This window comes from Cervus canadensis, chromosome 26 (assembly GCF_019320065.1).
Source record: "Cervus canadensis isolate Bull #8, Minnesota chromosome 26, ASM1932006v1, whole genome shotgun sequence".
Lineage (NCBI taxonomy): Eukaryota > Metazoa > Chordata > Mammalia > Artiodactyla > Cervidae > Cervus > Cervus canadensis.
Window position 1 is genome coordinate 20902361 of NC_057411.1, and position 26853 is coordinate 20929213.

Sequence of the window (26853 nt, forward strand, 5' to 3'; positions counted from 1 at the left end):
TCCAGAGAATAGACTGTTAGAAGGTAAAAGTGGGTTAGGTAAAGCTGTCAGAGGTCCTTTGAGAGATGATTGTGAGTGACTTCTAGCTTGTGGGCTTGAGCAGTTGGTGGATCATGGCACATACAGGGACTGGAAAGATCATCTAGTAATGAAAGGTCATCTAGTAAAGCCTTTGTTTTATACTTAAGGAAAATAGAGCCTAGATGTTTTAAATTATATGCCTAGTATCACATGTCTGTTTGCCTCTCTCTGTTCTTCATTGGATACCATCTCCCAGTAAAATCTATTATTAATAATAAGATTAAAGTTCCTTGGCAACTAACCATCTCCTTGCCTGCCTCCTGAGAAATCTGTGTGCAGGTTAAGAAGAACAGTTAGAATCGGACATGGACAACCGACTGGTTCCAAATTGGAAAAGGAGTATGTTAAGGCTGTATATTGTCACCCTGCTTATTTAACTTATATGCAGAGTGCATCATGTGAAATGCCAGGCTGGATGAAGCACAAGCTGGAATCAAGATTGCCAGGAGGAATATCAACCTCAGATATGCAGATGACACCACACTTATGGCAGAAAGCAAAGAACTAAAGAGCCTCTTAATGAAAATGAAAGAGGAGAGTGAAAAAGTTGGCTTAAAACTCAACATTGAAAAAACTAAGATCATGGCATCTAGTCCCATCACTTCATGGCAAATAGATGGGGAAACAATGGAAACAGAGAGAGACTTTATTTTCTTGGGTTCCAAAATCACTGCAGATGGTGATTGCAGCCATGAAATTAAATGACACTTGCTCCTTGGAAGAAAAACTATGACCAACCTAGAGAGCATATTACAAAGCAGAGACATTACTTTGCCAACAAAGGTCTGTCTAGTCAAGGCTATGGTGTTTCCAGTAGTCAAGTATGGATGTGAGAGTTGGACCATAAAGAAAGCTGAGTGCCAAAGACTTGATGCTTTTGAACTGTGGTGTTGGAGAAGACTCTTGAGAGTCCCTTGGACTGCAAGGATATCAAACCAGTCAATCCTAAAGGAAATCAGTCCTGACTTTTAATTGGAAGGACCGATATTGAAGTTGAAGCTACAATACTTTGGCCACCTGATGCAAAGAACTGACTCCTTAGAAAAGATCCTGCCTGATGCTGGGAAAGATTGAAGGAGGAGAAGGGGAAGACAGAGGATGAGATGGTTGGATGGCATCACCAACTTGATGGACATGAGTTTGAGCAAGCTCCAGGAGTTGGTGATGGACAGGAAAGCCTGGAATGCTACAGTCCATGGGGTTGCAAAGAGTCAGATATGACTGAGTGTCTTAACTGAACTGACTCATGTTACTTAACAAATTAAGTGAACTATTAATAACATCATTGAAGAGGAATAGGCAAAAATACAAATGCTGTGCATAGAGATACTTGTTTATCAACCTAATTATTTCTTTTTTTAAAAAAGATTGAATTATATTTGATGTGTAATATTTTGGGCTTCCCTGGTGGCTCAGACAGTAAAGAATCCACCTGCAATGCGGAACATCTGGGTTTGATCCATGGGTTGGGAAGATCCCCTGGAGGAGGATATGGCCAAATTCCCAGTATTCTTGCCTGGAGAATCCCCATGAACAGAGGAGCCTTGGGGGCTGTAGAGAGTCAGACACAACTGGACGACTATTACTCACTCAAAATGTTTTAGGTATGCATCAAATGATTCAGCATTTATATATATTCAGCATATATACTCTTTTTCCAGATTCTTTTACACTCTAAGTTATTACAAGTCATTGAATATAGCTCTCTGTGCTATACGGTAGGTCTTTGTTGTTTATCTATTTTGTATATGGTAGTGAGTACCTGTTAATACCAAAGTCTTAATTTATCCCTCCCCACTCTTTCCGTTTGATAGCTGTAGGTTTGTTTTCTATGTCTGTGGGTCTGCTTCTGTTTTGTAAATAAGTTCACTTGTATCTTTAAAGATTTCACATACAAGTGATATCATATGATATTTGTCTTTCTCTGACTTACTTTGCTTAGGCTGATAATCTCTAGGTCCATCTGTGTTGCTGCAAATGGCATTATTTCATTCTTTTTTATGGCTGAATACTAGTCCATTGTACATATATACTACATCTTCTTTATCCACTCATTTGTTGATAGACATTTAGGTTGCTTCCATGTCTTGGCTACTGTAAGTAGTTCTGCAATGAACATTGGGGTGCACTTATCTTTTAGAATTAGAGTTTTTTCTGAATATATGCCCAGGAGTGGGATTGCTAGATCGTGTGGCAACTCAATTTTCAGTTTTTTAAAAAGGAACTTCCATAGTGTTTTTCATACTGGCTGCACCAATTTACATTTTCACCAGCAGTGTAGGAGGGTCCCCTTATATCCAAACCTTCTCTAGCCATAATTTCTTTATTTAAAACCCTAAGGACCTGATTAGCATATACTCGGATAGTGATTACTACCCCTACGAACTTTCCAAATAAGTTCAAGTACAACACTATACTTTAGAAAAAGACGTGAAAGATGCTTTTCTTATTGTACCTCAGCAATACTTGGGGACGTTGATTATTACTCAAAAGACAATAAAACTCAGATGGTTTTTTAAGTAATAGCAGTGAGTTAACATCAATCACTTACTTCTTAAAGCAGTGCGCTGCAGTAACAAGCCAAGTATTGCTAATCAAGGTGGCCCCACACTGATGTATGTTATTATATTGAAGTGAAGCTTGCCAAGGCCAGGCAGCCTTGCCCGCGATCTCTCCGGACATTATTCTGTTGCTTACTAATGGAACAGCTCGTTTACCACAACCTGAAAGAGACGCGATCATTAATTGATAAGAAATGTCTCTATAACTCTTGGTACAGAGAAATTAGTAGAGTGCTGCCGTGCAATATTTGCATCTGTCGTCATATAAACATGTACAATATTAATATCCACCTTCTGTATTTCCTCCTCCTTGATGTTTTGCTCACTCCCTCTCTTTAGAGAATGGATATACATTGTCCACTGAAGCTATGTAAGTCTGAGAAGTATTGACATACCACAAAGTGTGTGTCTTGAGGACTTGCAGTGTCAATTATCCAGATGTTCTGGGAGCTCCTGCTAAGATTATTGTTTCCTAGTTTTAGGTGATCCCACCATGTTATTTTGACATAAAAGTCCTCAACAGAAGAACTGATCAGAGAAGTAACTGCCAATTCCTTGTAACTCCTCTCATACATTTTTCTGAGTGACTAGTTCCTAAAGGGGCATGGTTAATGCATCACGACCAGTCTCTTACTCTTTAGGGTGGAGGATTCTATGTTTCCACATAAATATCACATTCACTATAAGTGGGGATAAATAAGTACTCTATTATGTGCGTCAGATCAGAGATTAGTTTGCTGCTTAGGATTCCCGCTTAAGAATGAAGCCTGTTTAATAATAATAAATAATAATAAAATAATAAAGCATGCTGCTAATAAAGAAAATATGGTAGATTCAATTTTTATTCCAAAAAATTAGGTATCAAAGAGGAAATTCACTTTACTGGTGCTGATGACACTCCTGGGGCCAGTTGTTGAGAAATCCCCGTCACTGCCATCTCTAGTTTAGACTACTGTTTTTCTCAGAGGGAGGACTGCACCAGCTTCCCTGATCATCTCCTTAACTCCAGTGTTGCTCCTCCAATCCATTCTCCACCCTGAAACCTGGGTGGCCTTTCTGATGTGTCTAAAACCCTTTAGTGATTTTTCATTGCCCTCCAGATAAAGTTGAAATGTGTTAGCATGATTCTGGTCCTTGATGACTATTAAGCACACCCCTTTCTCATGTCCCCAACCCCCAATCCTGTATTACAGCCACACTGGCATTTTTCATTTACAAGAAGTGATCGCATTCCTGCTTTTCTAAAGACATTTTTACATACTATTCCCCCTGCCCAGGACATTCATCCCACTTGTCACTTGATTTGTGGTCCTTCCTTTCTTCTGTCTCAAGGATCACTTTCAGACCCCGCAAGACCAAGTCAGGTTAGCTGACTCTGTGGATTGACTTTCACTGCACTATCTCTGCAATAGCATTTATCATGCTCTTTTAACATTTCCTGGTTGATTTATGTCTTCCTCCAAATACAAACCCCTAATTTTAAAGGAGGAATCATGTCTTAGTGACACTTGTATTCACTTTCTGGCACTTGGTAGATTTTAAAAGGATATTTATTGAAAGAATGAGTAAAAATGTATAGTATGTTTCCAAGAGAGATGAAAATGAATGAACACCTTTGCTTGAAGTCATCACCACTTTTAAAAAATTCTTTCAAAATTTAGGTCACAGTGATATGAAGCAAATGATGATATGAAGTGAGTGGAGCTGCTGTCAACCATGAAGAAGAGTATGATCAGTAAATTGTATAGACAGTCACAAGTAAAGGGGTCTATCTCTTTCCCATTTTTCACTTTCTCATTATTTTACTTCTCAGTAGAAAGCATAATTAGTAGCATTTAAAAATTATCAAGGAAAGTCCATTTATTCCAAATCAGAAATATAAAATTTCTTCAAATTGCTCCTAGATTTCCACCATGTAAAATATTTTTGATGAAGATGACAAAATGGTTGGTTTTAGAATTAGAAAAAAAGTATTTTCATTTTTTACACAATTGTTATTCTCTCCAAAAGAAAATGGAACATGAGTGGGAAATTATGAGCTAATATTTGAAGATATTATCCTTTCTGAGATGGAAATGGAATTTGTGTTTATAAGCTAACTAGACTTACATGCTTGGACAGTTAGCTTCCCTGTTGATGAGCTCATTGCTGAAAAACAAGATAGAACAAAGAATGATAATTTGATATTCTCCTAGTTGGTCTCAATGACCAGAAATTATCAGAGAATACTCATCATAAACAGAGTCCAGAAATTTGAGCTTATGGATGAGTCAGGAAAACAGCTGATATAACAGGATATATGTATGGTTTTTGTAGAGATTTATCAGCAACCTCTAGGCTTCCCTGGTGGCTCAGATGGTAAAGAATCCATCTGCAATGTGGGAGACCTGGGTTCAGTCCCTGGGTTGGGAAGATCCCCTGGAGGAGGGCATGGCAACCCACTTCAGTATTCTTGCCTGGAGAATCCCCATGGACAGAGGAGCCTGGTGGGCTACAGTCCATGGGGTCGCAAAGAGTCGGACATGGCTGAGTGACTAAGCGCTGCACATACAGGCAGTAAGCAGTGAGTGATTAAGGCTCAAATATGTATAATCAAAACCCACAAATTGTTTGTAGTAATACGGAACAGTGGCTTTCCAATGGCTTGGGATAAATCTTTGAATTTAACTTAAGGATATAGAGAAAGTAGGGAAAGAGGGAGCAACTAATGGAGTCTTTAGGTTCAAACTCAGCCTCAACGAGAACAAGTCTGCTTTTATCTCTTCTGTTTAAGATTTCACTTAAGCCTTTCTTTGGTTCAAGGGTTTAAGGATGAAAAAAACAAACAAACAAACAAACAAACCAACTTTGAAAACTACCACACAAACTATAGTTAAAATACTTCTAAAACACAGTTCTTAAATTATCAAAATGTCCCCCCCCACCTCAAGGAATGAATGAACTACTATATATTGTTATCAAACACCTGCTGGATACTGGTAGAGGCTAATTATTGGACAGAATCTAAGATAAAATTCTGTCATTTCCGACAAAGTTGGTAACCTGATAAAGGAAATACAAACATTTAAAATTAAGTTGGTGAATGGTTGTGTGAAAAGTGGGATGGTTTTCAAAACAAAAGGGCTTAATAGGTAGAATGAGGATGGATGGTTTTACTTGTGTAAAACCATGTGTCTCAGACCCATATTCTCCACATTTAACTTCCCATTATGCACAACGAGAATGTTTCTTTCCACTTACCTTCTATAAATTTCACTTGGGAAACTAATGATTATGAACTACACAAAGTGGAAGCTTTTGAGAATATCCAATAAACTCATAAAAGGCATGCCTAAATCCTTATATAGTGAAGAATCCGTTGCTCAGTACAGATTCTCAGTCTTTATTTATAGAAGAAACTCAATTTTTGGTCAAGTGTAGTTTTAAGGTAGTAAATTTCTTGTTTTATTTTTTAAAACTATAGGCATACTTTGGAGATGTTATGGGTTCGGTTTGAGACCACTGCAATAGGCAAATATCACAATAAGAAAAGTCAAAATTTTTTTTGTTTCCCAGTGCATTTAAAAGTTTATGTTTATACCATTCTGTAGTCCATTAAGTGTGCATTATGCTTTAAAAAACAATATACATACCTTAATTAAAAAGTACTTTACTGCTAAAGCATGCTAACTATCATCTGACAACACAGGATTGCCACAAACCTTCAATTTGTAAAAAAAAAACAAAAAAACACAACATCTGTGAAGTGCAATAAAGTGAAGTGAAATAAAATGAGGTTATTTGAATATGCCCCATGTTAGTAATGCATTACAATGATATAAATTTAGAATTCTTCAATTACAGCTTCTTCTGCTTAGCTTGAGCAAGATGCAACTCAGCCCTTTCCAGGAATGAGACCAGGGTACGTGTAGTATTGGGAGTTTCATTGGATTTTTGAGGAAAGAATTTTAGACAGAATGGTTATACCTGGAGGTGAACTGCCCATATACAAGTGACTGACTATTGCTAATTACCAATTTTGACAAAATGGTTTTACTTTCTACGTTTCCCACATCAACAGCCTATGGGTGAGGAGCTGCTCTTCCACAGCAATGGCATTTGCAATTCAAAGGAGTCAATATTCATTTTGTTCTGACATCACATCACAGGAAGGCGCACACCACACAGTTACTTGTCAAACCAAAACACAGATACTTGCCAGATTTTGGGTAAATCGGGGGCTGTGAGGTTATTTCTAGATTTTGTCTAGAATTTCTGCAATTTTCCATTCATTTGAAATCCCCCAAATTAAGTATTGCTGGAGAGCAGTTTTTTTGTCTACAAGGATTGCCTTGAGGATTCGAATCAGTTTTCTACTGAGTGAGCTTTTCCTAAGTGCTAGTACACGCTGCTCTTTTCATATTTGGAAATTTGGAAACCGCCAGGCTTCTAGTTTTTTCTACCACCAATTATTTGCATTAATATTTTCAGGTTTCCAAAGTATATGCACAATTTTCTAACTTTCTGATAGCCTATATGTTCAATATTATATCTTTTGTTTTCTTGTATATATTCTTGATATTTCTGTGACTTCAGGAAGAACAAATATTATCATTGCAAGATTGTAGATGAGAAAGTGGAGGAAAAGGCATGGTAGTCCTTTGGTGGACTTTGTAAATACAAGTCCTTTACAGAACTTGGGTAGTCCTGTAGTGACTCAGTGGAGTTAGAATCAGGTAACTCTCAAATCAGGTTCTTCATCAGCACGTCCTGCCCTTTAATCTACTATAGACATTAAAACAGACTACAGGTCACAGACTGAACCTATAGGAAATAAAAAGCCCAGACACCTGATGACCACCTCATGCTTCATTTCTGGTTTCAGATAGCTCAGGCTTTGAAGTTCCTTGCAAATTAACTGGTTATTTAAAATTATGTAGAATACATCTTGTAACTTATCAGAACTTCCAGTATTTCACAACCTCGATTCATTTGTTCTCCATAAAGGAAAAAACAAAGAAGGCGGATTAAGCCCTTGAGAGGTTCTTCCCTCCTGGGTTGGGAGAGGTTCCCAGGTTCATTTCCTGATTAACTGACTCTTTGTCTCATCAGCAAACCCCTGCCCATCCCATTCCCACAGATTTTATTTCCTGGTCAGGTTTCCTCCTAAAGAGTCAGCCAGACCCTTGAAAGGGCAGGGCTTTCTGTTTCATGTCTGATATGAATCACACTTATTCTGATTCTCTTCTGTGACTCTTAAGTCTGGTGTCCACTGGAATGTGAAGGGGAAATCTGTACTTGTCTTTCAGGAATAGATGCTTGTGGAAGCAGCTTAATGAACAGGGGTAAACAGGTTTTCAGGTTTCACTAGGGGCTTACACAGTAAAGAATTCATCTGTGATGCAGGAGACTTGGGTTCGATCCCTGGGTTGGGAAGATCCCCTGGAGAAGGAAACAGCAACCCACTCCAATATACTGGCCTGGAGAATTCCATGGACAGAGGAGCGTGGCAGACTACAGTCCACAGGGTCGAAAAGAGTCGGACATGACTGAGTGATTTTCACTTTCACTTTCAAACAGTTTCTGTCTGGCTGGACTCCTGAGAGTTTTTGGTATGCTAATATAAGGGGTGAATTTCTAAGAGGTGAATATTGTAGATTGCATTTCTAAGAAGTGTTTGACCAAAGAACACTTTTTTCCCCCTCATAAAGCCTCTCAAGAAATTAGCAATCTATCAATAGAGTTGAATCTCTGCTCTTTTAAATTACTGGAGTCCTTAACTAAATCTTTGCCCTTTTTAGTTGCCAGAGTCCTTTCACTATAGATAGAAGGTCTAAAGCCCCTCTTTCACATCTCTAAAGATGAATTTGCCTAATTCATAAGAATAAAGAAGCTAAATGCTGCATGTAAAGGGCATCGAGAAGGACCTTGATAAAAGCTACTTCTTTTAAAGAAGCAATGATGATATAATGGTTCCTATGATTTCTAGTTTCATGATTTTTTAATTCATTACTTGTAAGATGGCTTTAGTGGCTCCAAAGTTAGTTTACCGTTTTCCCAAATGCCCACAGGAAAAAGGTTAACACAAACTTCACAGTTTCACTATTCACAGAAACTATTCCTATTTCTAAAGGGCAGCAACTGGGTTTATGTTTCTGAAACAGAAAAACAGCCATTGCTTAACACTTGGTGTTTTCACTTGCTTAGTCGTGGAGGCAGTGGCTGGGTCAGATGAACTCTGTTAGTGGTAAAGGTTTGCTTTTATTTCAAGATGAGTGCCAGTCAATTACTATAGGAAAAGCCACTTGACTAATTTCAGATATGCTTTCATCAGAGAATAATAAAGCCTTTAAAAGCCACTTTTTTAACTTGAATATTTTTTTTCACCTGAATTCTAGCTATTATTTGGAATGGAAATAATAGTAAATAAATTTATGATTAGACATAAAAAGGACTTAATAGAGAACTTCATGTCACGTAGAAAGGTACCTACTTACCATTAACTTCAACTGATGAGGTGTTTATTGGCAAGACTCTGGTGTTCCTTATCTTCTCATCTAAGATGCTGCGGATTTTCCTACTTCTCACTGCACTTGGCTCAGCAGAGGGGAACTGAAACACCATAATGATATCTACTGTCGTCCCATCTTCCTCTGGACTATGACATAGAATAGAAATGTACTTGTTCAAAGAATACATCCAGTATTATCCTACACTCTTTTTTTGTATTTTATTCCCTTGAATTATGCCTCAATTGAAAGTGTCAACAGTTGATTATCTCATATTGCTACTCATTTATGTTACTCTGACTCAAGATTGTTTCATATATTCCCTCTTCATGTTCTCTTTTTGCGTTAAGTGAATTTTCCCATTAATTTGAAGGCTTGTTATAGTATTTGTATAAGACTCAGAAACTAAAATGTTATCAGCAAAATCATAAACCCTGAAGACTGGAAAAAAATTCAGTGGTATCTCTGACCTGTCACGCATGTGATACCTTCATCAGCTCTACAGCCTCCATGATAAGTGGTCATCTCACCCCAGCAAGTAATTAAAATGATTAGAAATTTACTTCCCTAAAGAGGCTATTTCTCTTTGGTCAGCTTTGATTTTAAGAGAATTCTTCACTTGGAGTTGAACATAGCTCCTTAAAGCTTCCACTCCATAGGCTTACGTCTACCAGTTCGGACATACATAAAACATCAGTTCTCTCTTCCATGTATAATATTTGATGACAGTGATAGTCTCGGTCTCTCAGTATTCTCCAAATTAAGCATATCCAATTCCTTGAACTTTTTTCATATAAACATGTTTAAGTCCCTTCACTTGAGGGGATGAATTTTCATATATGCTTAAAGTATGAAAATCAAACAGTAAAGGTCTTGTACAAAATGGAAACCTATATGTTGATCTGCCACATCTCTTATTTTTACACTTCAAAAGATTGAAGCTATAATAAGCATGAGAGCCCTATTTTCTTGAATCCCTTGACTTTAAAAAAGAGGAAATGGTATCAGTTTGAAGGGATTTTATATACTGTGGTTCATTTAGGCTCTGGAATGTGAAGATATAAATAATCAGAATTTTATGTCAAATTGGCAAATATTCCCTCCTCTTAAATCAGAGGGAAAACATTGTTTACCAGGTGGAAGGCACCCACACAAAAACTTACAAAATGATAATGACTACACATTCAAAGGAGTGCATAAGACTATGATAATTTTGCTAGGATGTTATGGCAAGTCAGAATTTGAAAATGGAGGGCATGAAATCTAGACAGTTTCAGCAAAAACACGCTTTTTCTCTCCTAGATGTATTATAAAATGTATCGAATTTATATCGTAAAATCCTTCTGGAGGTACCTAGTTACGGTAAAGGTGTAAGAAACTTGGAGTCATTCTACCAATAGGGCATTAGACTATTGATAAGAAAACTGATTATTATTTCCTTCAAATATATCCATCTGAATATTCTCATTTTTTTAAAAGAAGATGAGTCACACAGGCCCATAGGTTTGTATCTGTTACATACATGTTCTGCTATGAACTTTCCAAATAAGACAACTGAAACCTCTGAGCAATTTCTCAGCCTGTATGAGTCTCCTCCTCCACCACCACAAATGGAAATTTATTTCAACATTTATTTCAAGTTTATTTATTTGTGTTTGGGCATGCCTCCTGTCACTAGGGGTTCAATCCAGGAAAGACTTGTGACCCCATTTTGTAGTCAACTTTGGCTCCTTAATATTTTTGAAATGACATATATATTGAAAGAATACAATTTGGTGCATGCAGTGACATGCTGCTGGGTTTTCTCAAGGCCCTGGTTTCTGGCAGTCCCAGGCCTTACCATCACTTGATGGGATTTGATTCCTGTTCTGTCACTTGGGGAATTTTGAACATTTCACTTAATCTCCCAGAGTCTCAGTTTTTGCATTTACAAAATGGTGGTCACCTCTATATCTTGAGACTGTTGTTGCAATCATATTAATAAGAAATCCTGGCCAAAAGCCAGTCTTGTAGAGGCAACAGTGTATAAAGGTTCCTGTGTCCTGTGCTTTTGGTCACTCTAGACCATGAAGTCACCTTTGCCCAAGCATACATACGTCAGTTTCACTACTTGGTTCTTGATATAATGCTTGTTCAAGGCCGAATCTATAAATGTCTCATCCACCTGTTATTACAATAAAAGGAAACTATGTGTTAATAAGATATTTTATAATAAGAATACACCACTGATTAAATGTTAAAGCAATATAAAAATGTTTAGCATGAGTAATATCATTATTTAAACCAGTGGTTCTTAAATCTAACAATGCAACAGAATCATTTGCAGGAAAAAAAAAAAAAAGACTTAAAGATGCTGGAGTGTCTCTGCCAGAGTTTTGGTTATAAATGATCCTGAGGAAACTTAGGCATTTGTAGTTGTAAAAATCTCCCAGGTGACTCTAATATGCTGATGCAGGTATTTGGGGTAGACATTATGTTCCTAAAACTCCATAGAAAGTGAAGCAGAACGATGCAGAGCAGAGATGAGATCTAGAGAGTGGAGAGAACCCTGGCTTAGTACTGGGTTTGCAGCCAACCTATTGTGCTACTCATGAACTGGGTGACTGTGGAAAAGTTACTGAGTCAATTTGAGCCTCAATATCCTAACATCTAAAACAAAGATATTGATATGCTACTCATAGGATTGTAAAGATTAAGCACATATAAAATGCTGGGTATATTTTGGTAGTAGCCTGTCAGTGGATCAGGTTAACCCCCATCCTGGCATTGCAGGTCTCAGATTTCTTTGCAGGTCTTTGGCTGCAGGGAAGAAGTATTAGAGATTTAGGAAAGAGCCAATGATTTTTTAATTGTTGTTGACTGTGAGCCCTAGTAGAGTGGGCAAGGGAGGAAGAAAGGGTAAGGTGGTCTTGCAGGTTTAGGTCAAAGTTGTGTTATTCAGTTTATGTCAACGGGGAAGTAGAAGGAAAGCTACTGTTTTGGGTTTATTTGAGCAGAATTTTAATCACCTGCTGAAGCATCATATTAGAACTGGACATGAAACAACTGACTGGTTCAAAATTGGGAAGGAAGATGTTAAGGCTGAATATTGTCACCCTACTTGTCTAACTTATATGCATAGTACATTATGCAAAATGCCAGGCTAGATGAATCAAAAGCTGGAATCAAGATTGTTGGGAGAAATATCAGCAACCTCAGATATGCAGGTGACACCACTCTAATGGCAGAAAATGAAGAGGAACTAAAGAGTCTCTTGATGAGAGTGAAAGAGGAGAGTGAAAAAGATCCTTTAAAACTCAACATTCAAAAAACTAAGATCATTGCATCCAGTTCCATCACTTCCATGGCAAATAGAAGGGAAAAAAGTGGAAGCAGTGACAGATTTTATTTTCTTGGGCTCCAAAATCACTGCAGACTGTGACTGTAGCCATGAAATTAAAAGATGTTTGCTCCTTGGAAGATAAGCCATGACAAACGCAGATAGCATATTAAAAAGCAGCGACATCACTTTGCTGACAAAGGTCCATACAGTGAAACCTATGGTTTTCCTAGTAGTCATGAGCAGATGTGAGAGTTGGTTCATACGAAGGTTGAGCACCAAACAATTGATGCTTTTGAATGGTGGTGCTGCAGGAGACTTTTGAGAGTCCATTGGACTGCAGAGATCAAACCAGACAATCCTAAAGGAAGTCAACCTTGAATATTCATTGGAAGGACTAACGATGAAGCTGAAGCTCCAATACTTTGGCTACTTGATATGAAGCACCGAGTCACTGGAAAAGACCCTCATGCTGGGATAGATTGAAGGCAAAAGAAAGGGGCGACAGAAGATGAGATGGTTAGATCTATCGCTGACTCACGGACATAAATTTCAGCAAACTCTGGGAGTTGGTGGAGGACAGAGGAGCCTGGCGTGCTACCATCCATAGAGTTGCAAACAATAGGACACTACTTAGCAACTGAACAACAATGATCCTGTGACTTATCACATGTAGATTTTGGCTTCCAGTATCCCCTAGTGACCAGTGTCATCTGAATTCAGTCACTGCTTTTCATATTTGATTGATGAGCCGACTGTGAAAAAACTATGTCCTAAATCCGTAAGGAGGAGACAGGAAAAGTTTAACTCTTAATGAAAATTAAAAGAAGATGATTTCAGAGATCAAGGAACAAGTTATGACTTAGCACTATCAGGCATTCGTAAAAAGTTTAATTAGGAAACAAAATATACATGATCTCCCTTACTCCTTATAATAACTATGAAATAAGAATAGTTTTGATTCTTATTTCATTTGAAGACAGAACTGATACTTGGAGACATTGTGTGAATTTCCCTAGCATCCTGTGGATTAATAAATGGGACTTAAATGTAGGTTTCTGTCTTTACATTCATCTCTTATCAATCACACAACCTCCTTGTTATATATAATGTACATTTTACTTCAATTTCTATCAAAGAACATATGACAATAAGTTATAGCATAAACAGTTGATTGACTTAAAGTGTAAAACTTGTAAAGATATATTTGGTAATATATTTTTTACACTTTCCATCCAAGGCAGTATTTAGAAAACAGAGAAATTGCTTGTATCCAGAATATATACTTATTTGACTTTAGATAAGAAAAGTTTAAATGGGCTGAAGAAATGTGGGGTTCATATGTTAGAAATGAAATTGTTTGGTAAGATATGTTTTGTAAGAGCGATATTATTTTAATCATTTCTCTTGTGGTACTCAGAGCCAGTCCTGTTACTCAATATTTGGGGGAAATACAAAAGAAAAGAAAAGGCTAACCAAAATAAAAGGGGAGAAAAGTGACCAATATTAAAAGGAATAAAAGTTAATTTCTTTAGGCATTTAAAGAAGTCTGGTTTGTAGTTATCCTCTGAAATTCTACCCACAGTAAATCCCTTGGCTGTTTGTGACTTGTTGGTAAGAGTATTGGATTAAGTTTTTGACTCCAGATGACATCATTCATCTGGCAAAGCGCCCGCTGAGAAGAATATCCAGCTCCAGCATCCATTCCATCTATGAATAGTTCAGGTGTCTGAGAGGGCAAGTGATAAAAGTGATAAAAGAATAACACAGGAAGAATCTAGGTAGAAGTAATCACAGAAATATAGAAGTTTCTTCTCTATAGTTCAAATTTCAGGACCTGTCCCTGTAAAGTCTCACTGGTTGGATCTGGGGTGAAGTCCAGAATCTTAAGCGATCCATATAGCCTGGTCTGGTGTGAAGTCCAAAATCTTAAGGTGATCTATGTAGCCAGGAAAACAGTTTGAGAAATACTGGGGCACAGAGACTGGCTAAGAAGTTCCTATGCCAAAGGAATTTAAAACAGGGGAAATCAGAGAAACATGAATGTAAACTTTATTGCTGAATAGAGTTTATATATGAACCTGCTTTCTAGAGACCCCCTAAAGATGTTTCCCTGGCAGATTAAGGCCTCTTTCATCAAATAATCTGCCAACACTTTGGCATTCTAATTCTGAATTCTCAGAAGTTTCAAAGGACACTTTTTTTTTTAAAACTGTGTGCCAGCTTGTTATGAATTTATAATTTGCATAACTTAATAGATTTAGTGATTTATAAATCTATCTTGCTCCCTTTTTGGGGACATTTGCAAAGTTTTGTAATTGGAGTTAGTCTCCTAACATTGAACAGAAGACCCTCTTTCAGGGTACTACCTCTTTATGTTTGATGATTTTGAAATACTGGAAGTTGAACTGAGATTAAGAGGGCAATTGAAGGTTAGTTGTGTGTTTAATGAAAGAGTTAGGGAGAGGCTTTCAGCTCAAACAGACACACCCAGCCATTGAGCTCTCATTCCCAAACTAACTCTGTTCACACATGTAGCCTACCTTTCATTTTAGATGCTTTCACCATCTGCCACTGAACCCCCTGCCACCCATCGGCACCACCACCATCTTTCATGCCTGGGAGCACTGTTCTCAGGCTTGGCTCTTGTTTCCCTGCATGCTTGCCTTTCTCAGACTGTTCCTTTGGTCTGTGGCTCCCTCTCTCATCCTGCTAGCTCTGCTTTTCTCAATCTTCTTCAAGGTCTATTTCAGCTAAGACCTACTTCGGGTTAATTCCTTAAACCTTGTAACCTTTCTTTTTCCTCCCTTAATTGTTCTTATCCCTATTATGTCTTTTACTCCTTAATATAGTTGCTTATGCAAATATATTATCTACTCTGAAGGCGAAAGTCGCTCAATAGAGTCCAGCTCTTTCGACCTCAAGGACTATACGGTCCACGGAATTCTCCAGGCCAGAATATTGGAGTGGGTAGCCTTTCCCATCTCCAGGAGATCTTCCCAATCCAGGGATCAAACCCAGGTCTCCTGCTTGCAGGCGAATTCTTTACCAGCTGAGCCACAAGGGAAGCCCTCTACTAAACTGCAAACTCTCTATGGATAGGGACAATCAGTCTTTTCATAGTCTACAATATGTAGGAGTGCAGCATGGTTTTTTGAATGAATTAATAAAAGAAAGTGAGAATTTATTAGAAAGCCTTGCATTTACCTTGCATTTGGATCACACCTGGTGGCTCAGTGGTAAAGAATCTGCCTGCAAAGCAGGTGAATCTGTAGATGCGGGTTCAATCCCTGGGTTGGAAAGATCCTCTGGAGAAGGAAATGGCAACCCACTTCAGTATTCTTGCCTGGAAAATTCCACGGACAGAGGAGCCTGGTGGGCTACAGTCCATGGGGTCACAAAAGAGTTGGACATGACTTAGCAACTAAACAACAGTATTCCTTATTTACCAGGAAGTTTTTATTAGTATTTTTAATGAGATTTAGCCAGATCGAGATCAATACTCCTAGAGAAAAAATAAAACTGCCCATGAATATTTGAGGAGAATTTTTTCTCCTAGTTGACTTTTTCAGTAATTTGATTCCTGACGTGTACAAGCAATGGGTAATGATTACCCCTCTCCAAAGCAGTCTATATTCTTTCCCTTTAAAAATAAGGATGATAATCTTGATAGTCCTTATTGAAACCCTTTAAGGTTGCTAAGCTATCTATATAAAATCCAGACTTTTTCAAAATCCAAGATTTAAGAAACTGTGAATAATTATCCTAAGCCTGCATGGAACATGGCCAACTTGAGCGCTGGTGGTGCTCACAGTATTTTAGAGACTTATTGGTCTCTTGATCTCTTTAGCCCTCAAGGAACTAGAAAAAGAACAAACTAATCCCAAGGATAGCAGAAGGAAAAAAGTAACAAAAATCAGAACAGAAATCAATAAAATAAAGATCATAAAAACAATAGAAAAGATCAGCAAAACTAAGCTGTGTTTTTGTTTTTGTTTTTTTTTGTGGACACAACATAGATCAGTTTTATTCATTGCATGTTAGTGAAGGATTTTCCGAGAGAGTACATGTTTTTAGTAGAAGTGCACTCTGACAAGACATCCAACCAACACTGAATAATTAATGACCTATGCAGCATCTCAGACTTCCCTGGTGGCTCAGATGGTAAAGCGTCTGCCTATAACGTGGGAGACCGGGTTCAGTCCCTGGGTCAGGGAAGATCTCCTGGAGAAAGAAATGGCAACCCACTCCAGTATTCTTGCCTGAAAAATCCCATGGACGGAAGAGCCTGGTAGGCTATAGTCCATGGGATCACAAAGAGTCGGAAACGAGAGGCAGCATCTCACAGGAAACTCAAAAGTTTTAATTTAAAATAAAACACTGTCCTTAGAAACCATTTTTTCTTCCTAAAGGTATATTGCCTTAGTTGGAGAGGTTGATGCTCAGTCAACTTCAGAACCGAGGGTTTCTTTTTTTTTAAATTTATTTATTTTAGTTGGAGGCTAATTACTTAACAATATTATAGTGGTTTTTGCCATACAGATATGAATCAGCCATGGGTTTACATGTGTTCCCCATCCTGATCTCCCCTCCCACCTCCCTCCCCATCCCATCCCTCTGGGTCTTCCCAGTGCACCAGCCCTGAGCACTTGTCTCATGCATCGAACCTGGACTGGAGATCTGTTTCATATATGACAATATACATGTTTCAATGCTATTCTCTCAGAGCATCCCACCCTCGCCTTTTCCCATGGAGTCCAAAAGACTGTTCTATACATCTGTGTCTCTTTTGCTGTCTCACATATAGGGTTATCGTTACCATCTTTTTAAATTCCATATATATGTGTTAGTATACTGTAGTGGTGTTTTTCTTTCTGGCTTACTTCACTCTGTATAATAGGCTCCAGTTTAATCCACCTTATTAGAATGGATTCAAATGTATTCTTTTTAATGGCTGAGTAATATTCCATTGTATATATGTACCACAGCTTTCTTATGCATTTGTCTTAAGCTGTGTTTTTGAAAGGATAAATAGAGATGAAAAACTTTAGTGAGAATATCTAAAAGAGAGAAGGCACAAAGAAAATGAGAAATGAAAGAGCAGAAGTTATAACACAGAAATACAAAGGATCATAAAGACTACGGTGAACAGTTCAGTTCAGTCTTTCAGTTGTGTCCAACTCTTTGTGACCCCATGGACTGCAGCACACCAGGCTTCCTTGTCCATCACCAACTCCCGGAGCTTACTCAAACTGATGTCTAGTGAGCTGGTGATGCCATCCAACTATCTCATGCTCTGTCGTCCCCTTCTCCTCCCGCCTTAAATCTTTCCCAGCAACAAGGTCTTTTCAAATGAGTCAGTTCTTTGCATCAGGTAGTGCAAAGAATTGGAAAGAATTGCAAAATATTGGAGTTTCAGCTTCAGCCTCAGTCCTTCCCATGAATATTCAGGACTGATTTCCTTTAGGATGGACTGGTTGGATCTCCTTGCAGTCCAAGGGACTCTCAAGAGTCTTCTCCAACACCACAGTTCAAAAGCATCAATTCTTCAGTGCTCAGCTTTTTTTATAGTCCAATTCTCACATCCATACATGACTACTGGAAAAGCCATAGCTTTGACTAGATGGACCTTTGTTGGCAAAATAATGTCTCTGCTTTGTAATATGCTATCTAGGTTGGTCATAGCTTTTCTTCCAAGGAGCAAGCGTCTTTTAATTTCATGGCTGAAGTCACCACCTGCTGTAATTTTGGAGCCCCCCAAAATAAAGTCTGTCACTGTTTCCATTTTTCCCCCATCTATTTGCCATGAAGTGATCTGACTGGATGCCATGATCTTAGTTTTCTGAATGTTGAGTTTTAAGCCAACTTCTCACTCTCCTCTTTCACTTTCATCAAGAGGCTCTTTAGTTCTTTACTTTCTGCCATAAGGGTGGTGTCATCTGCATATCTGAGGTTATTGATATTTTTCCCAGCAATCTTGATTCTAGCTTGTGCTTCGTCCAGCTTGGCATTTCGCATGATGTACTCTGCATACAAGTTAAATAAGCAGAGTCACAATATACAGTCTTGATGTACTCCTTTCCCAATTTGGAACCAGTCTGTTGTTCCATGTCCAGTTCTAATTGTTGCTTTTTGACCTGCGTACAGATTTCTCAGGAGGCAGGTCAGGTGGTCTGGTATTCCATCTCTTTAAGAATTTTCCACTGTGAACAGTTATACACCAGCAAATTGGATACTCTAGAAGAAATGGATACATTCCTCGAAAAATACAATGACGAATTGTATTTTTAATCATGTGATTGTATTTTAATCATGAAGAAATAAAAAATCTGAGACCAATGATGTGTAAGGAGATAAAGCAGTAATAAAAAAGGAAAAGCCTTTTTCTCAAAAGGAAAATCCAGGACCTGATGGTTTCTCTGGTGAATTTTACCAATCATTTAAATAAGAATTGATGACATTCCTTCTCAAACTCTTCCACAAAATCAGAGAAGAAGGAACACTCCTAAACTCAATTTGAGTGACCAGCCTTACCTTGATATCAAAGCCAGTAAGGATACTATGAGAAAAGAAAACTACAAATATTCCTGGTGCAAAAATTCTCAGTGATGTATTAAACACAATTCAACAGCATATTGGGAGAATAATACACCATAATTAAGTGAGACTTATCTCTGAGAAAAATTGATTAAACAGCCAATCCTAAGGGAAAGAAACCTTGAATACTCATTGAAGGACTGATGGTGAAGCCGAAGCTCCAGTACTTTTGCCACCTGATGTGAACAACCGATTCACTGGAAAAGACCCTGGTGCTGGGAAAGATTGAAAGCAAAAGGAGAAGAGAGTGGCAGAGGATGAGATGGTTGCATAGCATCTTCGATTCAATGGACATGAGCTTGGGTGAACTCCAGAAGATGGTGAGAGATAAGGAAGCCTGGCATACTGTAGTCTATGGGGTCACAAAGAGTTGGACATGGCTTAGTGACTTAACAGCAACAATCTCTGGGATGTAAGTTGGTTCAACATATGCAAAACAATAAATGTGATGCAACACATCAATAGGATGAAAGGTGAAAATCATATGATCATCTCAGTAGATGCAGAAAAAGCATTTGAAAAAATACAAGGTTTTTTTTAAGATAAAAACACTAAACAAGTCACATGTAAAGGGACATAACACAATAAAAGCCATGTATGACAAAGGTACAATTTACACCAAACTCAACCACAAAAGATTGAAAAATTTCCCTCTATGATCAGGAGCTAGACAAGAGGGGTGCCCACTCTCACTACTCCTATTCACTGAGGTACTAGGAGTTCTAGCAGAGGAAACAGGCAAGAAAGATAACAAAAGCATCAAAACCAGAAAAGAAGAAGTAGAATTGCCTTATTTGCAGATAATGTAATTTTACATAGAAAATCTTAAAGATGCCACCGAAAAGCTGTTGGAACTAGTCAATGAATTCCACAAAGTTGTGTACATAGCAATGGAGAAATCAAACATATAGAATTCACCTGTAGAAATCAGTTTTGTTTTTATACACTAACAACAGAATATCTGAAGAATAAATAAAACAGTCTCATTCATAATAGCATCAAAAACAATAAAATACCTTGGAATAAATTTAACCAAGGAGGTGAAAGATCTTAACACTAAAACTGCAAGACTTTGGTGAAAGGAACCCTTGCACACTCTTTTTGGGAATGTAAATTGATATAGCCACTCTGGAAAAAAGCGTGGACATTCCTCAAAAAATTAAAAATAAACTACCATATGAGCCAGCAATCCTCAGTTCAGTTCAGTTCAGTTGCTCAGTCATGTCTGACTCTGCGACCCCATGAACTGCAGCATGCCAGGCCTCCCTGTCCGTCACCAACTCCCGGAGTTTACACAAACTCATGTCCATTGAGTCGGTGATGCCATCCAACCATCTCATCCTCTGTTGTCCCCTTCTCCTCCTGCCCTCAATCTTTCCCAGCATCAGGGTCTTTTCAAATGAGTCAACTCTTCACATCAGGTGGCCAAAGTATTAGAGTTTCAGCTTCAACATCAGTCCTTCCAATGAACACCCAGGACTGATCTCCTTTAGGATGGACTGGTTGGATCGACTTCTGGGTATACATTCAAAGGAAATTAAAACACGATCTCAAAGAGATATTTGCACTCCTATGTTCCTCACAGCATTATTTACAATAGCTAAGATATGGAAACAGCCTAAGTGTTCATGAAAAAATAAATGGTTAAAGATATAGCTGACCCTTGAAAAATGTTGGGGCTAGGGGTGCTCAACCTCTGTGCAATTGAAAGCCCCCATAAAACAAATAGTTCACCCTGCATATCCACAGTCCCCATATAAATGTTTTCTCTCTACTCATGGCTCGTCATCTATGGATTCCACCAACTATGGTTGAATCATGTAATCCTATTGAATTTGCTAATGAAAAAAAATCTGCATATAAGTGGGCCCTTGCAAATCAAACCTGCATTGTTCAAAGGTTAGCTGTACATTCTATAGCCGTGAGAAAGAATGAAATTCTGCCATTTATAACAACATGGATGGGTTTTAAGGGCATTATGCTATGTGAAATAAGTCAAACAAAGACAAATACTTTACTATGTTACTTACATGTGGAATCTAAAAAGTTGAACTCATAGAAACAGGTAGCGGAACGGTAGTTACCAAGGCTAGAGGATGGGGAAAATGGGGAAATATTGATTAGAGTACAAGCTTCTGGTTATAAAATGAATATGCTCTGGGGTCTCATGTACATTGTAGTGATTATACTTAACAACAATGTGTTATATATCTGAAAGCTGCTAGAAGAGTATATCTTAAATGTTCTCACCCAAAAAAGGAAATGATAATTATGTGATATTATGGAGATGTTACAGTGGTAATCATTTTGCAATGTAAGTGTATCATATCATCAAATTTCACATCTTAAACTTACACGTTATATGTCAATTATATCTTAATAAAGATGAAAAAATTGATACAAGAAAATGAAGAAACTAAAGATGAAGACCTCTTTATATAATTAATAATGTAATCCCAATGTGTTGGCTGGGTAAAAGTGACCTAATACAACATGTCGATTTATAATACATATGGATTTAAAAATTAAATGGGAGAAGAACTGATGTAGAACTGAACTTTCTATTATAGTTGAGTCCCTTCCTGACAAGTAGTAAAATTTAGTGGACAGAGCACATGTTGGAGTTAACCTATACGCTCCAAATCTCACCTTCATGATTTACAAACTGTGGACTTTAACTTCAGGAGCTTAATTCTCTTATCTATAAAGTGTGAATAACAGTGACTCCTTTGCAATGTTTTATTGAAGATCAGATATGAAATATACAATTACCTGTTTTCTTTCAGAATTCAAATTGAACACACTGAAGGCAGAGGTTGTGATACACATTTTCCTCTATTAGTCATTCCTAATCTTCAATTACAAAATGAAGGTGAGTTTGAGCTCCCAAGTAAGAGTTCAGTTACATTCTTCATCCAATTTTTCTGAACCTCTGAACACGAAGCTTTTGTTGTTGTTCTTGTTCTTGTTTTTAAATACTCGCTGCTTATTTTCTTCTCTAGGCTTGCAAGTTCAATCACTCCTCTCCGAACAGGACCATAACCCTACACCAGGCATTGGGCCTCTTATTCCTATTACCTTATGCAACTCCAAACTTTAGATAGTCTAATACCTTTGCTAAATTTTTTACTTTGACCCGGTTGCCTTTTCTCAAGAGGAGAGCATCCTGCTTCAGAGAGCCAAGTCTCTCACTGGTTCTTCAAATCCTTTATAGAGTGTTCCTATCTATGTTATCTCCTTACATCACTTTCTGTTTCCAAGTTCTTTGTCTCTACAACTCTAGACACATAATCTCAAGGACAGTTTGAGGATCATTTCAGGCCCTGTTTCTGGTGTTCCTCGGCACAAAGAAGATAAAATTTAGAACTACTTTGGGTACAGGAGGCATGTGGGTTGTTTTTTTTTTTTTTTGAGGCAACCCTAAGAAAGTTTCTAACTGTTACCATTGTCAGTTCAGATCGTGGTCACATAGTTGACCCTTGAACAACGTGGGGAGGTAGGGCAAAAATATACATGTAGCTCATAGTTGGTCCTCTGTATCCCTGATGCTGCATCTGTGAATTCAACCAACCACTGATCATGCAGCACTATAGCTTATATTTATTTAAAAAATCTGCATATAAGTGGGCCTGTGCAGTTCAAACCCATGTTGTTCAAGGGTCAACTATAATTGAAAGAGAAAAATATGACACGAATAATTACTTGATTTCTGGTGTTTTGTGGGATGGTAGATAGGAAATAAAATCATGCAGATGATTCTTAAAGATGACAAAAATTCATTAAGAAAATGTAATATCAAATGCTAACTACATTGCTTACTATATGAATGATCTTGGGTAAATTAACTTTGATACCTTGATTTTTCTCATCTATAAAACTGTGATAATAATTGTACTTACTTCATAAGTTTGTTTTTGAGGATTAACTAAAATAATACAGATACAGTGGTTAAGGTGCTAAGATAATTGAGAGCTTGGCATTCAACACATTAACTAATGCTATTAGAATGTTACAAGTTTTTGATTTTCACATTTGTAATGATGCTATACTTTAAATCCCAAAGAAAGGTAATGCCAAAGAATGCTCAAACTACCACACATTGCACTCATCTCACGCTAGTAAAGTGATGCTCAAAATTCTCCAAGCCAGGCTTCAGCAATATGTGAATCATGAACTTCCAGATGTTCAAGCTGGTTTTCGAAAAGGCAGAGGAACAAGAGATCAAATTGCCAACATCTGCTGCATCATTGAAAAAGCAAGAGAGTTCCAGAAAAACATCTATTTCTGCTTTCTTGACTATGCAAAAGCCTTTGACTGTGTGGATCACAATAAACTGGAATATTTGAAAGAGATGGGAATACCAGACCACCTGACCTGCCTCTTGAGAAACCGATGTGCAGGTCAGGAAGCAACAGTTAGAACTGGTCATGGAATAACAGACTGGTTCCAAATAGGAAAAGGAGTACGTCAAGGCTGTATATTGTCACCCTGCTTGTTTAACTTATATGCAGAGTACATCATGAGAAATGCTGGGCTGGGAGCAGCATAAGCTGGAATCAAGATTGCCAGGAGAAATATCAATAACCTCAGATATGCAGAGGATACCACCATTATGGCAGAAAGTGAAGAGGAACTAAAATGCCTCTTGATGAAAGTGAAAGAGGAGAGTGAAAAAGTTGGCTTAAAGCTCAACATTCAGAAAACTAAGATCATGGCATCTGGTCCTATCACTTCATGGGACATAGATGGGGAAACAGTGGAAACAGTGGCTGACTTTATTTTTTTTGGCTCCAAAATCACTGCAGATGGTGATTGCAGCCATGAAATTAAAAGACGCTTACTCCTTGGAAGGAAAGTTATGACCAACCTAGATAGCATATTAAAAAGCTTTGAGACATTACTTTGCCAACAAAGGTTCCTCTAATCAAGGCTATGGTTTTTCCAGTGGTCATGTATGAATGTGAGAGTTGGGCTGTGAAGAAAGCTGAGTGCTGAAAAATTGATGCTTTTGAACTGTGGTGTTGGAGAAGACTCTTGAGAGTCCCTTGGACTGCAAGGAGGTCCAACCAGTCCATCCTGAAGGAGATCAGTCCTGGGTTTCACTGGAAGGACTGATGCTGAAGCTGAAACTCGAATACTTTGGCCACTTGATGTAAAGAGTTGACTCATTGGAAAAGACCCTGATGCTGGGAGGGATTGGGAGCAGGAGGAGAAGGGGACGACAGAGGATGAGATGGCTGGATGGCATCACTGACTCGATGGACATGAGTTTGGGTAGGCTCCGGGAGTTGGTGGTGGACAGGGAGGCCTGGCTTGCTGTGATTCATGGGGTCGCAAAGAGTCGGACACGACTGAGCAACTGAACTGAACTGACTTGATACTTTAAAAATATTTCTGAAATATATTTCTTCAAATGAAGTGCTCCCTTAGTGATCCTACTCAAACTTATAAAAATAATGAAAAGACCTACCTATTTGGTAATATCATAGTGTCTGGTTACTGGAGTCTTTTCTGAAGAATAATACAAAAGATGAGATATGTCCTTGCTACTGTGTAGTAACTGGAATGGATTTTAGTAGAATCTGAGCATGAACTCATTTCAGTTTTGCATCTCCATTTCCATTAAAATCAGTAAATCCCCAATTATGAGGCAGAACAAGATCTACAACCTGTCTTTCTTGACTGTCTAATTAGCACTCACATAGATCAGAGAGAAGAATCTGGTTTATTCATTGGGAGTTAGCAACAATACACAGGGGTGGCTCCGGATGAGGCCTGAACACTTCCTGGAATTCTCCTAAAGGTAAATTCATGGGGAGTGGAGGGAAAGGGACACCATCTAACTTAAACAGGGCTAAAATAATACACAGCCTTTCTTGATCATTGAACCCTAGTTGATCCTCTTTGAAGTTCTTCTGCACTTATTATCCTCAATATACAAGTTAGTCCTTAATTATATCATGTCATGCTGTTCAGTTTAGTGTGTGTTACTATTATCACTCCAAAGAGATGGAAAGGAGTTTGAAGAGGTGGATTGTGTTTCCTTTTCTGTAAGACTCAGGGGCTAAGAATTGTCATGAACTGAATAATCATATATTTCATAGATTGTTTAGTTAGTTACATTGGGAAAACTGGCTTATGATGTGGGTTCCTACCTAACATCACATTCAAAGATAGACTTAAGATGCATTTAAAAACCTTCTGTAAAGGGTAAAAGTGTAAGTTTAATAGAATGAAAGTATGGTAAAATAATTTTATGACTTAAAAAGAGGAAATACATTCTTTTAAAAACTTTAAAGATACAACCATAAGGCAGACAAAACTGGTAAATATGATTACTTAAAAATTATGGACTTCTGTTTTATGAAGGACGATATGGCTCAAATTAATAAAAAATGGAATGGATAAGTGCAATATCTACTACAAAAAACTGTTCCAAATTTACAAAACATAAGAAAATCTTGCTTTGCAAGATTTTAATAATCTAATAAAACAGCTATAATAGAAAAATAGGCAAACAATAAGAACAGTTTTAAAAGTGTATTTACTTTTAAATGGAGGACAATTGGTCTACAATGTTTTGCTGGTTTCTGCCACACATCAGCATGAATCAGCCATAGGTATACATAAGTCCTCTCCCTCCTGGACCTCCCTCCCATCTCCCACCCCAACCCACCCTTCTATGTTGTCACAGAGAACCAGGCTTAGCTCCCTGCTCGTTAGCAACTTCCCGTTAGCTATCTGTTTTCCACATGGTAATGTATGTATTTCAGTGCTACTCTCTCAATTCGTCCCACTTTCTCCTTCCCCTGCTGTGTCCATAAGTCTGTTCTTAATATATGAGTCTCTATTCCTGCCCTGTGAATAGGTTTATCAGTGCCATCTTCTAGATGCCATATATCTGTATGAATATATGATATTTGTCTGTCTCTTTCTGAGTAACTTCATTCTGTATAACCAGCTCCAGGTTCATCCACCTTATTAGAACTGACTCAAATTCGAAGAACTGACAGTTTTTAGAAATGGAAGTCCGAAAGGCTGACAAGTATATGGCCATGATACACAATTGAAATATACAATAGAAAAGTGCAAATTAAACTATGAATAAGATACACTTTTAATGCCTATTACACTGGAAGTAATTAGAAAGCCAAATGTTACCAAGTGTTGACAAAGATAAGGGGACATAGGAATACTCATGCACTACAGATGGGAGTGCACCCTAATTCAGCCATTTTGAAGGGCAATCCAGCATCAATTAGTCAGATTAAGTGTATGCACACCCAATGAGCCAGTAATTCTGCTTCCAGAAGAACTGGAATGGATCCATAAAGGGATAAGTAGGAGGATGTTTAGTTCAGTCTTTCTTGAGATGATGGACAAGAGATCAGTATTGCAGATATACACTTGTTGTTTAGTTGCTAAGTCATGTCTGACTTTTTGCAACCCTATGGACTATATATAGCCCACCAGGTTTCAATGTCCATGGAATTTTTTCCCAGGCAAGAATACTGGAATAGGTTGCCATTTCCTTCTTCAGAGGATCTTCCTGACTCAAAGATTGAACCCACATTTCCTGCATTGTGGATTTCAGTGACTGTAATTATAGAGTTAGGATTCCAAAGAAAACAAGGTTTTATTGTTGTTGTTGTTTAGTCACTAAGTCATGTCTGATTCTTTGCAATCCCATTGACTGTAGCCTGCCAGGCTCCTTTGTCCATGGGATTTACCAGACAAAATACTGGAGTGGATTACCATTTCCTTCTCCAAGATATACACTATAACTCATTATATAGGAGTTAAAAGA

General features: G+C 37.9%; 1 protein-coding gene across 4 annotated transcripts in view; it reads right to left on the reverse strand.

Moving 5' to 3' along the window:
- The window catches only part of LOC122428494 (transmembrane protease serine 11A-like), a 54459-nt gene that overhangs the window by 10388 nt on the left and 17218 nt on the right, over nucleotides 1–26853 (reverse strand). For 3 of the 4 annotated variants that reach the window (XM_043448560.1, XM_043448558.1, XM_043448557.1), the window contains exons 4-7: nucleotides 11227–11294; nucleotides 9119–9279; nucleotides 4752–4790; nucleotides 2633–2804 (exon numbers count right to left, since the gene is read on the reverse strand). In XM_043448560.1, coding sequence (XP_043304495.1) covers nucleotides 2633–2804; nucleotides 4752–4790; nucleotides 9119–9279; nucleotides 11227–11294 — 440 coding nt within the window. The remainder of the gene's footprint in view (nucleotides 1–2632; nucleotides 2805–4751; nucleotides 4791–9118; nucleotides 9280–11226; nucleotides 11295–26853) is intronic. The other variant, XM_043448559.1, reaches the window with a different exon arrangement.